Consider the following 15,347-nt stretch of genomic DNA (forward strand, 5'->3'; position numbering starts at 1 on the left):
ACAATATGAATTCGTAAAATAATATTTTATTTTTTACTTCTTTTTTTTCGGAAAATGTACAGGTTTGGCCAGCAGTTAAGATCTATACATTATACAGTGAGCCAGGCTAGAGGTTTGAATGCAACAGCCGTACTCTGGAATACAGATTTAGGTGTTACACACAGCTGAAATGGCAAATGAGAAAGAAAGGAAACAACACCTGCATTTTCTTCTTTTTCCCCAAAAACGCACATGATCTTGTTTATGACCAAAGTAGTACTGAAGAAAAGAACTGAATGACATATTTCTCAAAGTGGTACAAACACCCAGGAACAGCCTATTTTAACATATTATAAAATACTGCAGTTCCATTTTGGGATTGTCGAAGTTAACGATCAAAGGCTCTATCGTAACTCCGCTTCTGGCCTCTGCTTCTGAATCTGTTTCTTCCAGAGCCGCCCCGCCGCCCACTCCTGGAGCTAGAGAAGCTTCTGCCATTTCCTCCTCCTCGCTGCGTTTCTTCTAACTCAGGTAATTCATTCGCCACACACAAACGGCACTGTTTTGAGTCTTCCCATTTTCCCTATTGCAACGAAGTCACATATGTCAAGTTATATTCCATAAATACAAATACAGTGTATTTCCTAATTGTTATATTTGCTCAATTGGAAAGCAAGGAGAAATCTGTTAGCAAATACAGGGTATTCAAGTTTGTTTGTCAGTACTAGTTTCAAAACTTTAAGCGTAAAAGCTATAAATATCTGACTACGCCTCAGATACTATACAACAGAATCAAAACCCACTTTAGAGATTTACAGAGCAGCCCTTACCAGCAAACTCTTTCCCCGCCTTTCACTTATTAGGAATACCACTATAATTATTACTGATTCAACAGTCCCCACCCTCCCATCCATGATCCCCCCTCTAATCCAGAATTAAAAATTGTTTTAGGAACAAATGCTGTGGCACGAGGATATGGAGATGCACTGAGGGATCTCCACAATACCTGAAGGAAAGACAGGAAGTCCAGGGAATTTTGGCATGGAAATGCTAACTCTGCCAGACAAAAACCTGATCTCAAATTCACTTTTCTGGGGAGAAAATTCTGGGTGAAAAGCAGGGGGCAGAATGAAAAAAAGGGATCTTTAAGCGAAACATGTTGCCTACAAAGAGCAATTCAGCAGCAATAAGAAGGGGTAGATTGTTCATACCACCATTCGTTTCAGTGGAAATGTTTCAAGCTACAGATTTTTGTAGACGGGAATAGTTTAGGAAAAGGACACTATTTGTTCTGTTACTCTGTTCCCTTATGACCAGCCCTTTTGGCCACTAGAAAAGGCAGGATACAAGCTAGATAACATTTTCAGCCTAACCTAGCCAGTTTCATCTACAGTCTGCTGTTACCAGAAACTCCAGTGAAGTACGTACCTCTATTTCCTTTTGGTCTGCCACAGGAATATCAAAGCAAACACCCTACAAAGAGACAATAATTTCAGTGGATACAAATCTAGCCTTTGAATCGACTGCAACTAAAAGGAAGTATAACAGAACCTACAGACCTACGTATTAAACCAAAGTTTTACATTTCCAAGTTATTTTTATGTTGACTTAAGATTGCTTCAAAACCTTTGAACATCGAAAGAGTTACATCGGTGTTTCACAAAACACCAATACTTGTAATTCCTTAATGTTTTTCTCAGATATATAACATTTTTCCTCTGCATAGCCAGTACTTCATGGATTTTGTTCTTTAACAAGCTTATCACCCTCTCCACTCCGAACTGTGGTCCATTAGCTTCTGCATTACTCATTTTGTAAATTCTTTCCAATCATAAGTTTTTTCTATGCTATGAATTGTATACATCCAGTACATTGAACATTTAGGTTCAGACTAAAGATCTCCTGAAGTTAAAACTGTATTACAGGTTAAGTACAATAAACTACATACAGATTTAAGTACATACAGGTTAAGTACAATCCATAATTCATATGTTAAAAAGCAATTCTTTGTCTGAAGGAGCAATTTGACTATCAACAATTACAACTCAGGTAGAAAAAGCCATCCGTAGATCGTGTTCCGTACATTAAGACAGCATTGAATACTAAGTACGCATCAAAAATACATCAAAAAACTAAATACATCAAAAAAAAAAAACTCAGACAGAGATAGTAAAATAATTCACTGGAATTAAGAACTGTCCCCTCAAGGTCAAATTTAAAATTAAGCGTCCTGCCAGGAAACCTTATGAAATTTCTGTATAGGAAACCTGTATGAAATTCGTAAGTCAAGACATGCAGGTTAACTTTTACAAAAAGATGTAATGTAAAAGAGAATACACACAGTACCTAAGATTTTTCTTTTATTTTTTAAATAATTTTAAAACTGTTGCTTAAGTGTAGGTTGCCTCTTGTTTCAGGCTTTCTAGTTTATCATGTCTGGGTATCCTCAGTACTGGCATATAGATGTGCTAGGATTTTGATGATTTGCTGAACTAGATACTGCCAACACCTGCCATTTTTACATCTCTCCCCCCTTCTGGTACTTCCAAAATGCACACAGTCAGCTTCCTTTCATATCAATCTTTATGCTTCTGTTACATAGCAACACAATTTGTACCTTTTACGTGTACTGCTATATCTCTCTGGACATGCACAGTTATACTGAACTATCCTACCTCCTTAACGTATCAGGGGAGCAGAGCCCTAAGCTGCTGAGGTGACCACTAAATAAGATAGAGGCCCATTCCTCTGTCAGAGGATCATGTCTTTATCAGAGTCTGGAATGAGGGAAGAAAAGCCCAACTATCCACTCCACCATAACTTTCTTACAGTAGCAGAAATACAAAGAAAAAAAAAAGCTTACCATTCTTCCCTTGATGAAACACATTCTGTTCACCTTTCTATCAACGTCATCACCAAGCTGTTCTCGTAGTCTCCGCCAAGCATAGCTCATATTGTTTATTTCTTCAGAGCAGCGCAGTATCATTGTAACAAATCCCTAAAGAGTAAGAAATTGGGCATGTTCCATTCAGTCAGAGGAATACGCTTTAGCTCATCTATCAGACATGAGAAACCTGCTAATTTACAGTCTATAAACTACATTTTCAAATGGCTCCCGTTACAGGCAAACATGCATATTTATAGTCCCTATATTCTTAGTTCCCATAAGGAGAATGAGGAGACAAATAATTATTTTAAAAAATAGAGGTATTTTTGTAGTTGTTTCATTTTTTCTTCAAATTCAGGACAAACATTAAGCTATATATACTTACAGCATCAGAGTTCAGCAGGGAGCGCTGTTCAATGGAAGTAGCACCTGAAATATGTGCTAGAGCTGCAGCTAGAGCATTAACTGGTCCCTTTTCTTGTATTAGCAACTGAGCAGATTCTTTGAAATAATCAATAGCGCTTTGAGGAACAGAATCCAGACATCTAAACAAAACCAAACAAAAAAAATTGCTAGTCAAGGAGAAAAAAATTATATACAGAGGTATCTACTTAGCTTTGGAGCATAAATAGAAATGGCAGTCCAGGACTTTAATTAATAGTGATGAGAAATGGCAATGAACAATGCAAAACAGCCCTTTTGAACTAGAAAGATAGGAAGATAAAATAAAGCTTGAGTTACCTGATAGCATCTTTGCTGGAAGCCTTTATTATATCTGTTGCAGTAGGAACACCAACACGCTTGAATGCAATGCCCTGAAATTCATAAAGCAAAATACAGATGAAAGTTGCAAACTATAAATAATTCAGTTTTAAAGAAACAGTGTTGGACTCCAATGAAAAAAACATTTAAATCTTAATTTTCTCTTGTGCTTTTTCAAAACCCTACTTTGTTAGTAAAAATTACAAGGTTACAATTACAGGAAAATGGGTAACACAAAAAACATTTATGTACCAGGTCAGTTTAAATAATCTACTGGCCTTAAATGGAAGTGAATAGACCATTTTGATATTTTCCAGCAAAAACGAAGGTCTACAAATTCTAAACAGAATTATAAATCCAAGTAAATCAGACTAAAATTAAAGTATGAGTTATGTTGCCTTTCTAAAGGAAAGCCTAAGTTTTACATGCCTGTGACGAAACCATCTCATCTTAACTGAATACTTAATCAGTGAGAAAACTATCGTATGGAACAGTGCTGGGAAGTAACAGTTATCGATAAAGCTGCACATCGGAAAATTATTGATCACATAAACCAGGGTGAACACTAAATGGAAAACCTGCTAGCTTTCTCCCCAGCCTCCCCTTCTCATTTCCACGGGTACAATCTTACGGCATTTCCTGTAAAAGCGTGGGCAAGTAAAACTGCAGTGCAGTGCCTGCTCCACAGCAGCCTACAACCTAGCCAAACTCTGCAAGGTAACTGAACCTCAACGGGATGCTTTAGATGTTGTACTCTGTCATTGAGCTACACGAACAAAACATGACATGAGGATTTTACATGCTGCCTTAACACATTGCATTTGGGTGCTTGTGAACAGAAAAAAAACTATGGTTTACCGCTTTTTGTTCCACATATCTTAACTGATTTTCTTCTTTTCGTTGATAAAAACAGATACATATCCCAGTCCGGCCAGCTCGACCTGTGCGTCCAGAACGATGGATATAGGACTCCACATCCTTCAAAATAAATAGTCTTATGACTTATCTCATTCACTGCAATTTAATCAACTCATTGCTTTCATATAATTTAGAAGTCATTACCATTAAGCCTGAACAATGCACAGTAATTACAAATGAGGATTAAATTAAAAACCATTTTATCACTTAAGTCAGAAGAGTAAGCTTTCCCATAAATCTCTAAAGAGCATGGTCGGAAAGCCAGAATCACGAGCATGGCTCAACTAGGTCTTGTTTTGTCATTACCACGGAGAACACGAGAAAACATTTTAAGCGTGTACACCTCTAACAATTCCATTCCCTGTCCTACATATCAACTTAAGAGCATGGTTATTGAGATATTAATAGTGAATTCACTGAAATATTAGCTCATTTCTTGTAACTCTTAACTTCAGCCAATGTTCTCACTGCTGGGGTCTCCTCCTCACATGCCCCTACGTTAATCATTCTTGCAAGACAAAAAGCTTTTTTTTTTTCCCCACTGTTCACTGTTTCCAGATTTGCAACTACCATATACGGCCTTGCAGTGAGACGCTTCATACAGCCTTAAAAGGCAGCATTTTAAGAACCATCTTTACATATTCTAGGGACTGATGCACACTGAAAAATCCTCAAATAAACTACTTTTGTATATCAGGACATTCCTTACCCTCAAACGCAATGCTCATAAACTCTGTGGTGAACACCATCACTTGACAACATTTACTATTTGAAAACAGGACTATATATCATTATTACAACGAGACACCCAACTTACCTTTGGTGGTGAACTTTGTACAACCAGGTCAACTTCAGGGATATCTAAACCACGGGCAGCTACATTGGTTGCAACCAGAACTTTAAAGGCACCGTTTCTAAACCCTTTCAGCGTGATCTCCCTTTGCTTCTGAGGAATGTCACCATGCAATGACTGGCAATCCTGAAAAAAAAAAAAAAACAGTATTATTATAAGACTGTACCAAAATTCAAAACAGTTCTCCCTTTCATGGTCACTTTTGGTTACAGTATCTTGGTATACAGTACTCACTGTATAGCAAGATACAGAAGAACTAAACTGCCAGTTTATACTTTAGATGTCTCACAATACTTCCTCGGTGCTTCTTACTCAGGTACCTCAAATACCTTTAACAAAGGTAGGAAAACACAACAGCAACATATATCTTACGCCTCCACCTCTAACTACTGTGACCTATGAAAATAACTATGCCCCAGCTTTCCACCCACATCCTCTATGCAAGGCGTAGCTGTTTAAAAGCAAGCCATTTCCAATAATGTTCTCAGGCCTTCCACAGTATTTCTTTAGGTATGTTTTCCAAAATGATGTTGCTTTTTAATCCCTCAGTATATTAATTTCCCCCACTACAAATTAAGGGATTAAAACATAAGTACACCTTAAAAAAATAAACTGTAGGGTGTTTTTATCTAAACATTCTGAAAGTTCTTCTGTATCACAGCAATAACAAGTGTAAAGACTAAAACATACAGAAATCATTTTTTCTTCCACTTCCTTTCACCTCTTGCCCATAGTTGATTTCCATACTTTCCTCATGTAAACAGTGATTTAAAAAAACAGCAACAAAAATACTAAAACAATCCTACAGACACCACAGAATTCAAAAACTTCTTCACAGTTTTAGATTAATGTCACCCCACAAATGGAAGAGGCATGTATTCTGTTAGTGAGCATCAATATGCAAAACCAGAAACATCTAATAATTTCCTCTCTTACCTGCCAAGATCAGAGCTCTGCATTGCCTATGCAAGATTTGATATCACTAACACCACCAGTAACGCAGGATAAGGCTCCACGCTCAGGTTTACCTGTTAGTGAGGTCATCTAGGGGTGTGGGAGAAACACTCCTGAACACAGTTGTGGCAGATGAAAAAGATTCTGCTTTCCCTAGGAATATAATACTCCACAGCTTTTCTAGACATAAGTTAACCCATCTCCCTAGTGAAACCACACAGAGAAGAAGTAGTTGCTGTGATACCACCATCAAAAAGGAGCATGCAGTGCCAGTGCCACAACATATAAACATTGCACCACTACATCAGCGGGTTATTTTCCACCAGTGCTAGTGTGCTCTAGTGTTCTGCACCACAAACCTCAGGAATAAACTAAAGCTCACTCACAGGACACGGCAGATTGAATTCTTCCTGCGCATACATCTTTAAACTCTTCGTAACAGCTAATAAATACCTTAATGAGACACAGATAGAGCCTCTGGTGTACTACTGCTCTAAACCCTAACTGGGGCCCCCTGACTACACTAATTAACATCAGCATCCTAGCTCAGTAACTGCTATTCCAGTACCATGACCTGTCATCCTAGCAGCTCTTCAAGTTTGTTACCATGTTTTAATCCAAGAGAGACAGTTCTCTCTAAAGAAAAACAAAATAGCTCACAGCTGCTTCATTTAACATCAATGAAAAGATGTTTTTTCTTAAGAAAAAAGAATCCTTTGTAGTCCAGTGTCTGTTAGAGCAGCCTAGTCCTGAAAACTATAATGCTGAGAACTTCCAACCATTTGTTTGTTTTAAGGTTTTGTAATTTTGAAACAATCTGACCACCTGCAAAAGCCCACATCATTCACTTTCAAAGTCTCTCCAAAACTTACTCAGCCTAGGTCTAATACCAATACAGGGTCGATCTATCTGTGTTACCTAATACAAATGATGAAATACCTGTTTGATTGAAGCATTCAGAGCCAGTTCGTTTGCATCCTTTTTGGTCTCACAAAATACAATGGTCCTCCCAAGGCTGCCACTGTAGACCTGAATGACATCTCCAATAACTGCAGCTCTCTGAGACCAGTGGCACGCTATAGCCAAGTGCTGTGGAAAAGAATTCCAGTTTTTAGCTTACACAAAACCCACAAGATTCTTTAAAGCATTTGAAATTTGAAAATGCAGAAATACTAAAGTTATACAGTTTCTTGATGGGCAAAACGTTCCCGGAACATGCAAAATCCCTATGGCCCTTACATGTACAACACGATCAGTCTAACATTAAGTGAAATAATTACAGTAAAAAGAAAAAATGACAGTCCACAGATCACTTTTTTAAAGCAAGGAAAAAAACTGGTGATTATAAACTGTGTCTCTAGAGAACAGCTAGAGGTGCAGGATTTTATCAAAGTTATATTAGCTACAATCATACGTCAGATAAAATGAAAACACTGCATTACAAGCTTCTTTTGAGCTCAAGATTAACGTTCTTTGAAAACTGCCATTACAATTATGATGTGCCCAACTGATTCATCAGAGTATCTGTTAAGAGGTACCCTACACCTAAACAAAACACCTTTATCAGGTATAGAGAATTAATTCAGGCTTCTAACATACACCTTGTATTCCTTGCCATGGTATTCACCACACAGCAAGCAAAGGCCTAGCAAGCTGTGATACCCCAGGAAATCTGAAAAAGCCTCCTGTGTACAGAATACCAGAATGTGACTGATGCCTGTAATAATTTAAAGGAGCCAGGCTGATGTTAATGCATGCCTTTAGCTCACAACTCAGAGAGATTTAGACACACTGAATTTCTCTCTGAAAATCAACGTAACTGATAACTGAATTGTCACTCTGCTCTAGATGTCTATAAGGTTACTAGGTGCCGTGAGTTTCTAAACCTAGCAAGTTTGAGTAGCTGTATTGTGTCCTACGCCTAAAAATTCATTCTAAAAACAAACTTTCAACATCACCCCTGATAAAGTACCTTAGATGGCACCATTTATGTCAACAGATGACCATTTGTGTCAAAAAAGGGAAAGGGATGAGGACTGAAAACATTGACATTAGACAGGTTACTCACTTCTACTGTTGTAGCAGCCTTCTGAGTTCTTTTCCCAATTAGGTCAATCTGCTCATATTTAGACTTCATGTATTTCTTAGCCACATCATACACCCAATGTGGGCAAGTTGCAGAAAACAGTAGCGTCTGGGGATTGTCTTCAGAATCTTAAAACACAGAAAAACATTTCACAACCTTTATATCTTTTCATTTTACAGATGCATACTAGTTCATTACACACTTACTACAAATATAAGGTCAAATTTCATTATCTAAAATATAGAAGGAAAATCTTTTTTTCATTTCATGCATTACTTACACCAGGGAAAAATACTCTTGAAATTAAAAGTATTTTCAAGATTAGAGAAAAAGGTTACTTTGAACAAAAATACAGTCTCTTTTCAAGCGATTAAAAGGGTAAAAAGCTTCTAATTCCTTTCAACTGGAAAAAGTCCAAGTAAAACTTCTATAGAGGTGTCAGAGAAAGTTATCAGGCTCCTAGGTACTGGATTTTAAGCTTTCCGAAGGTCCTATGAATGATTCCCAGTTACACAACACTTCCTCACATACTACATTCATGGTACGTTTCTTCGAATACACTATTCAGTCTTTTCTAAATAAAGCCACGTTACAACTTTCAGAAAAACATTCTTCGATTTTAGCAGACCAAAAGACTCCTTGTATGTCCTACTATTTGTTTAAATATTGAGATTACCTTTCTTGTACGCAACTCGTAAAATGTCTTCCACTTGCTCAGCAAATCCCATGTCCAGCATCTGGTCAACTTCATCAAGGACAACGTGTTTCACCTTGCTAAGGTCTAGCTTGCCATTCTGAAGATGGTCTTTGATTCGACCAGGTGTCCCAACCAAAATGTCGATTCCACTTCTAATGAGATCAACTGACAAACAGGAAAGAGCAGAAGAGGAGTTAACAGTGGACTAACGAGCATTCTATACATTAGAGAGACTTGGTAGGTAGCCAAGTAATAATGAAACAACAGCTTCTTAAACCACTCATATGTACTTTCCTAACAAACATAACAAGTGATGAAGAGGAGGAGAAAACCGGGGAAAATAAAAAAATTGGTAAGACAGAAGTTCTGCTGCTCTTCCTGAAGGAAAAAAAGAGATTCATCATCTCTCTTCCTTCTCCTCGTGACTTAAATTACGTAGCAAAGAGCTTGTTTGAACATGCTTGGGAAACAGTTAGATCTTTCCAAGTCATCTGACTAATTTAACCAGATTAAGAAAAAAACACTTCTGACTATCTGAATTATTCAATACATTTTTTCCACAAAGTTCTGTTGGAAAAAAAAATTATCCCTAATGACATCCTATACACACAATATATGTGTATATATTGACTCTCTATACACACGATATAGTAACTTTGGTTAAAAGTACGTCGGTAGACAAGGAACATTAAGACTGTAACTGAGAGCTATAGTTATTTCCCACCATAAAGAGATATTCTGAGCCACTCACTGAATACCCCACGATTGCCCCCCAGAGCTTGAGCTAAAGGTTGCATTTGGTAAGACCTGAGTGCGCTTCTTAAACACGCTAGTCAATTGAATTTTCAATTATTAGCCATATGTCACTTACTCTGTCCATTATATGGAGTTCCTCCATAAAAACAAGCTACTGTGAGCTTTCTCGTTATGTCCTTGAAATCTTTGGCAACCTGGTTTGCCAGCTCTCTTGTTGGAGCAAGAACCAGTACCTAGACAGAAGGATGACAAACAGACGTTCTCTCAACATGGTTTCTACCAAAATACATTAGACTTTTACCCACCAGCTTAGGTCCAACCACTATACCATTAAAAATAACAAAAAAAAGGTTTAAAAGTTATCTAGGCAAAGATTAGGGAAACACACTACTTAAGTTTCTCATGACATTATTAACCTCCTTCAGCACATACTCACGTAGGAATTTTTTTTTTTAAATGAGATAGACAGGAGGTACTTAAATTTTAACTTCAGCTTTTGAACACATCAGATCAGCTACAGATCGTCTTCTACATGTGCATATATTGTGTCAGTACAAGACTGAACAAGTTGGTTAAGCTTTTTAGCTTTTTTTTTTTTGATACTGTTCTCAAACCTGGCAACAGAGTCTTGACAGAAGGACCTTTAAAATCCTTGTCCTGTTATATCTTTCATCATTGACACACGTTATAAAAAAGTAAGAAGTGCACTAGGCTGGATTAAGGCCTGAAATCTTTTCTCTTCTGATATTCCTAACTCCCTTGATGAAAGTTTTTCCTTCTCTGCAAGACTGCACCGAATCTTAAGTCAGCGTTCCCAGTCAGACAGCCAACACGATGGCCAGATGCAGATAAAAGAGCTAGTAGTAATTTTGGAGTAAACTTCAGGTAGCCTGAGATGGGTGACAAGACGAATTAGGCTGACAAAAATAAATTCCACTACAAAATGAGGATAGGTGTTGGCCTTTCTAGTTTTGGAAGGTATCATGAGAATTTGGTAAAACAAACATATTTCTGAGAAGAATGCAGACAGCTCATAATCTGCATTCTCTGGAGCAGGATTTTTAACATCTGGTGGCGGTCCTACTTAAAAAATAAGTCTATTTTTAAAATCTCCTGCTATTTATGTGCTTAAAAAAAACATGCTTAAAGCAGACAGCTTTTATTGATCAAAAAAAAGTCGTTATTTTGTTCTAACTTGGGAGAAAAAAAATCACCCAGTGACCAGTGGGCCCAAACAGGTAAGACAGCTGGCCAAAATTACCTAGAGACGCAGTGAACCCCTCTAGTTTTTTCTCTCTGTAAGCAGAAAAAAGAATTGTCGAGTAGATAGAGCTACTGTGCTCTTTAATCTTGATTAGAGGGCATGAGGCATAACAGGATGCAGACAAAGCCCCAGTGAACATAACTTTCAAAGAATCTTTCAAAGGTTGCTAAGAATCTGTGCTAGCTTATCCCTGCACAAACGTGAAGAACTTTTCCAGTGGGCTAACACTCTGAATCACTTGGACAGAAGACAAAAGCAAAACCAGCATTCTAAGTTACCTTTGGTGAACGGCCTCTTTTTCTTTCCTGTGAGTCTGCCTGAAGCTTTTCAATTAAGGGAATAGCAAAAGAGAATGTTTTCCCTGTTCCAGTTCGTGCTTGAGCAATTACATCTTTCCCAGAAAACACTGGGTGGAAGGTCTTCACTTGAACGGGGAACAGGTACGTCACTCCTCGAGCTGTGACAATGTGAACAGACTTCCTCAGCACAATCACATTTAAAGCCTTCTCATGTACATTTCAGAGGTCATCCCAAGCAGAATATCCAACAACTCTACAGTAAGTCAGGACTATATCATCACCTCCACTGCTTCGTGTAACCACAGAGCCATTTTTAACGAGCACCCTAAGACTGCCTCTCTTAATCTCCCCTGCATACACCAGAGAGAGCTAGCTGGGACAGAAGAAGTTACTAGCCTTTAATAGAAGTCTTTAAACACCATGATTTTATTCATGTAACACTCCCCTCCTGGCTACAAAAATTTCTTATCTTCAAATAAAATGCTAGTCAAAATCAATTCTTCTCTCAATCTCATATTAAGTCATACAACTCATGTCAGAGATGCTAAATATATCTGATTTTCTTTTACTTGCAATGATAGAACTTTTAACCAAAAATTTCTCAACGTTTTTTGCACTTGTATCTGTTATTTCAAGTTCCACTGTAATGGCTGAACCAGGCAAAACTGAACACAGACTTCTCTGTGCTCAAAAATGTATTTAAAGTCGGCATTCAATACGCTTTCTGTGTAACATCGGTGCTTGCATACACACAAGTAAAGCCCACCCCAAAGCTCACTGAGCATATTAAGTGTAAAAACACATGACAGATCATTTACTTCCTGTGACCACATCATGCCAAGAAACTTACCTTGAAGAAGCTCAACAGTCACTTTGGAAATAGGGAAATTAGAGAAAGCACCCTCCTTCTGCTCTTCAGTCATCTCCTGTTGGGTAAACGAGAATTCAAGTAACTTTACATGTGAGTATCAGATGACCATCAGAAAGTTTAGGATATAGGCATGCACACTGGTGTCGTAGACAAAGGTCAATTTTTTGGTAACAATATCACAGCCTTCTTTGTTTTACTTGCTTACTATCGTATTTCAGTTAGATGAAAGTGATCTGTAATTTAAATTAAGGCAGTTTCAAATATAATGGTATAATAATGGAAAATATATAAATTAACTCCAATAGCTTTTAATTACATTTTAAGATTATATTTTAAGCAATTACTGACAGCCAAGCAGAGTAGGTTGTAATATAGCTCGCTAGCCAACTTCCTACTTCCCAACTAACACAGCACAGTGATTTACATGTACACCAACCGACCCCCAAAAGAGCAACAAATTGAGGCAGATCATCAAATTCACTTACTTACTAGTGCATCACTTCAATATACACTGTAGCAGCACACTGACTAAAACGTTAAGTGTGCTGAAAAAAAAACTACCCATGCCAATGCTGGGTGCTTTGTGAAGCATCAATCATCACAGAAAAAAACGCAAGCAACAGTAAACAACATGGCTAAATAGACTTAAAAACAAATCCTAGGAATGAAAATATTTCCCCCAACAAAAAAAGTGAATTATGTCAAGCAATTTTAAAAAGACAGAAATCAAACAGAAATAGTCAGATAAAAATACTACCCCAGGAACGCTTAAAAATACTTACAGAACTGGTCCGATGATACACTGTATTACGCTAAGAAACAACACCTTACAAAGTGATATTTAGCAAGATCATAGATAGAAACAAATTAACATTTAATCCTTCTTTTTCAACGAGCTAAAAAAATAAATGTTACTTTACCCAAGAAATACCCATACTATCAAAAATAAGTCAATTAAAATGTATTTCTGGCCATGACAGTCACATCTAACAATGCTGAATCACATTAAAGTACCCTCTTGCTGCAGCTCACCAACAACTGCTAACAGCTACAACAGCACTGGACTACTGAAGTGAGGAAACCATGGCGCGCTGATCTGGAACTTCAGCACTTTCAGAATTTAGAACTTTTGCAAATAACTGACAGCAACGGCAGGCCAAGCAACTTGAAAGTTTACAGCAGACTTCCCATTGATTGAAAGAGGAGGAGGAAAGGAAAAAAAAAAGAAATAACGTGTTCTAAATTTAATCTTGTTGTAGCACAGGAGTTGAAAGCTGACCTGATAACTGTTGGTAAATCAGTTATTACTTTTACCTGCTCTTGGTCGCTGTCACAGTCCCCACTTGATGTTTCGCTGGAATTACGGGGCCGCTTTTTGTGGGCAGATTTAAGGGTGAGGGAAGATAACCTGGCGTTCTCCGGGCTATCTCCTCCGGCATCACCGTTTTGCTTCTCTCTGCTCTTTGCTTTCTTGACTTTCGGCGAATCGAGCTCATCCTCCGACTGCTCGCTCTCATCTGTCTGCGATTTCCTCTTCCGAGCCTTGTCGCGCCGCTTGGCTTTCTTTTCTTTCTTCTCCTTCTGGGGAACGACACTCGCGTGAGTACCAACCCGCGCATCACCCGAGCCGCGGGGAACCGAGGCAGCACGAAGAGACGGCTCACAAACGAGCCGGCTCACAACCGGCCGCTCCCCCGGGGGCTCGCGTAACTCGCCAAAACCCTCCCATAAAAAAAGAAAAAATCCCAAACCCCGCCCCCTCCGCGCATGTGCCGCCGGGAGCCGGCTTCCCGACCGCGGCACACGCGGCGCTGTGGCCGAGGGGGCTTAGGAGGACCCGGGAGCCCCCCCGGGCGGCTGCTCCGGCCGGGCCAAGCCTCGGTGCCCCGGCGGGGGCGGCAGGGCCCGGCTGAGGGGTGGCCCCGAGGCCTCCCGGGGTCCTGGCCGAGGCCACGCCGCCGCGCACGTGGCCGGCACGGCCCAGGGGAGCGCGGGGCTCGGCCCCGGCCCGGAGAACGGCGGCGGGGCCCGGCCTAAGGCCGCCGCCGGCACCGGAGGGCTGAGGGGTGGGGAAGGCCCGGCCCGGCCCGGTCCGGCCCGGCCGCACCGGCTGCGGAACCCCCCCGGAGCCGCTCCCCGGTACCTTGCGCCGCCGCCGGCCGTTGCCCGTGGCCGCCTCGCTCTCCATGGGGCTCTCGGAGCCCGCCTCAGCCCCGCTGCCGGCGCACAGCCGGGTGGCCTCGGGCATCGCCGCTCTGCTCCGCGCCTCGCCGCCGCTCCCCGCCGCCGCCGTGACAGGAACGCGCCCCGCCCCGGAAGCCGCCCGCCGTCCCGGCCGGCGGCAGCCAACCGCCTGCCGCCCCGCCCCGCGGACTACAACTCCCGGCGTGCCTCGGGACAGCTCCCGACAGCCCCAGCCAATGACCGTGCGCCGCACCTCGATCGTGAGGCGGCCGCCATTTTGGGAGTGCTCCTGCCCTACCCAGCTCCGCCGCGGGGGGGGAGGGATTGTGTGAGAGGAAAAAATTAAAAAAAAAAAAAAAAAAAAAAAAAGGCAGGGCTCCCGCCGGACGAGGGGTTTGTGCTCCACCTCGCAGCCAGGGATATTTCCTCAAAATGAGTCTCCTGTGGGTCAAGGTCGATAAAAGACCGTGCAGGCTGAAAGCAGCGCAGCCTGCCTTTAGCTACAGGAAGAAAGCAGGAATAAGAAATCAGAAGGAGTCTCAAAGACTTAAGTCCTGTGTACCACATAAAACCACGCACAAGCAAGCCTAGGAGGACTGCCGTGATTTATCCCCAAAACAGTGAGAAAGCTTCAGGATTCAAGCAGTGTTTGTGGTAACAAGGTGCGTGCCCAGCTAGTTTCTTTGCGTTGTTTGCTGACAGGAGATGGAGCCTAAAGCCTGCCACTGTTTCTGGTTGTCCACAAAAAAAGAATTACAGCATCAAACAGTCCTGCATGAGTGGTACTGTCCCGCTAGAGCAACACATACCCTTTCCAGATTAACAACGGGATCTGAG

At 40.5% G+C, this 15,347-nt stretch overlaps 1 protein-coding gene and 1 long non-coding RNA gene across 4 annotated transcripts in view; one reads left to right on the plus strand and one right to left on the minus strand.

Annotated features, from left to right (window-relative positions):
- Window positions 1-10: 10 nt before the first annotated feature.
- LOC106032013 (nucleolar RNA helicase 2-like) lies at window positions 11-14,654 on the minus strand. Of its 2 annotated transcripts, none has more exons than XM_048069402.2 (15): window positions 14,470-14,654; window positions 13,641-13,907; window positions 12,306-12,381; window positions 11,435-11,613; window positions 10,008-10,125; window positions 9,116-9,301; window positions 8,422-8,567; window positions 7,293-7,442; window positions 5,364-5,525; window positions 4,487-4,606; window positions 3,608-3,681; window positions 3,252-3,411; window positions 2,843-2,977; window positions 1,408-1,452; window positions 11-562 (listed from the first exon to the last, which is right to left on the minus strand). In XM_048069402.2, the coding sequence occupies exons 1-15, from the start codon at window positions 14,572-14,574 to the stop codon at window positions 368-370; spliced, it is 2,118 nt and encodes a 705-aa protein (XP_047925359.1). In that variant the 5' UTR covers window positions 14,575-14,654; the 3' UTR covers window positions 11-367. The 2 variants fall into 2 exon arrangements, with proteins under 2 accessions (XP_047925359.1, XP_047925360.1); XM_048069403.2 differs by having other exon boundaries at window positions 13,641-13,904; window positions 14,470-14,647.
- LOC136791209 (uncharacterized) overlaps window positions 14,645-15,347 on the plus strand; it is a 33,481-nt gene continuing 32,778 nt past the window's right edge. For both annotated transcript variants that reach the window (XR_010832690.1, XR_010832689.1), the window contains exon 1: window positions 14,645-15,172. This is a non-coding gene — a long non-coding RNA (uncharacterized lncRNA). The remainder of the gene's footprint in view (window positions 15,173-15,347) is intronic.

This window comes from Anser cygnoides, chromosome 7 (assembly GCF_040182565.1).
Source record: "Anser cygnoides isolate HZ-2024a breed goose chromosome 7, Taihu_goose_T2T_genome, whole genome shotgun sequence".
Lineage (NCBI taxonomy): Eukaryota > Metazoa > Chordata > Aves > Anseriformes > Anatidae > Anser > Anser cygnoides.

Bases quoted from the DNA above. Each gene is read 5' to 3' on its own strand.
- LOC106032013 (XM_048069402.2), bottom strand. From the start codon at position 14,574: ATGCCCGAGGCCACCCGGCTGTGCGCCGGCAGCGGGGCTGAGGCGGGC. The intron at 9,302-10,007 runs GTAAGTGACATA...CCTGTTTGTCAG, and splicing joins AACTCCATATAATGGACAGA to TTGATCTCATTAGAAGTGGA. The intron at 7,443-8,421 runs GTGAGTAACCTG...TCTTTTCCACAG, and splicing joins AGGCTGCTACAACAGTAGAA to CACTTGGCTATAGCGTGCCA.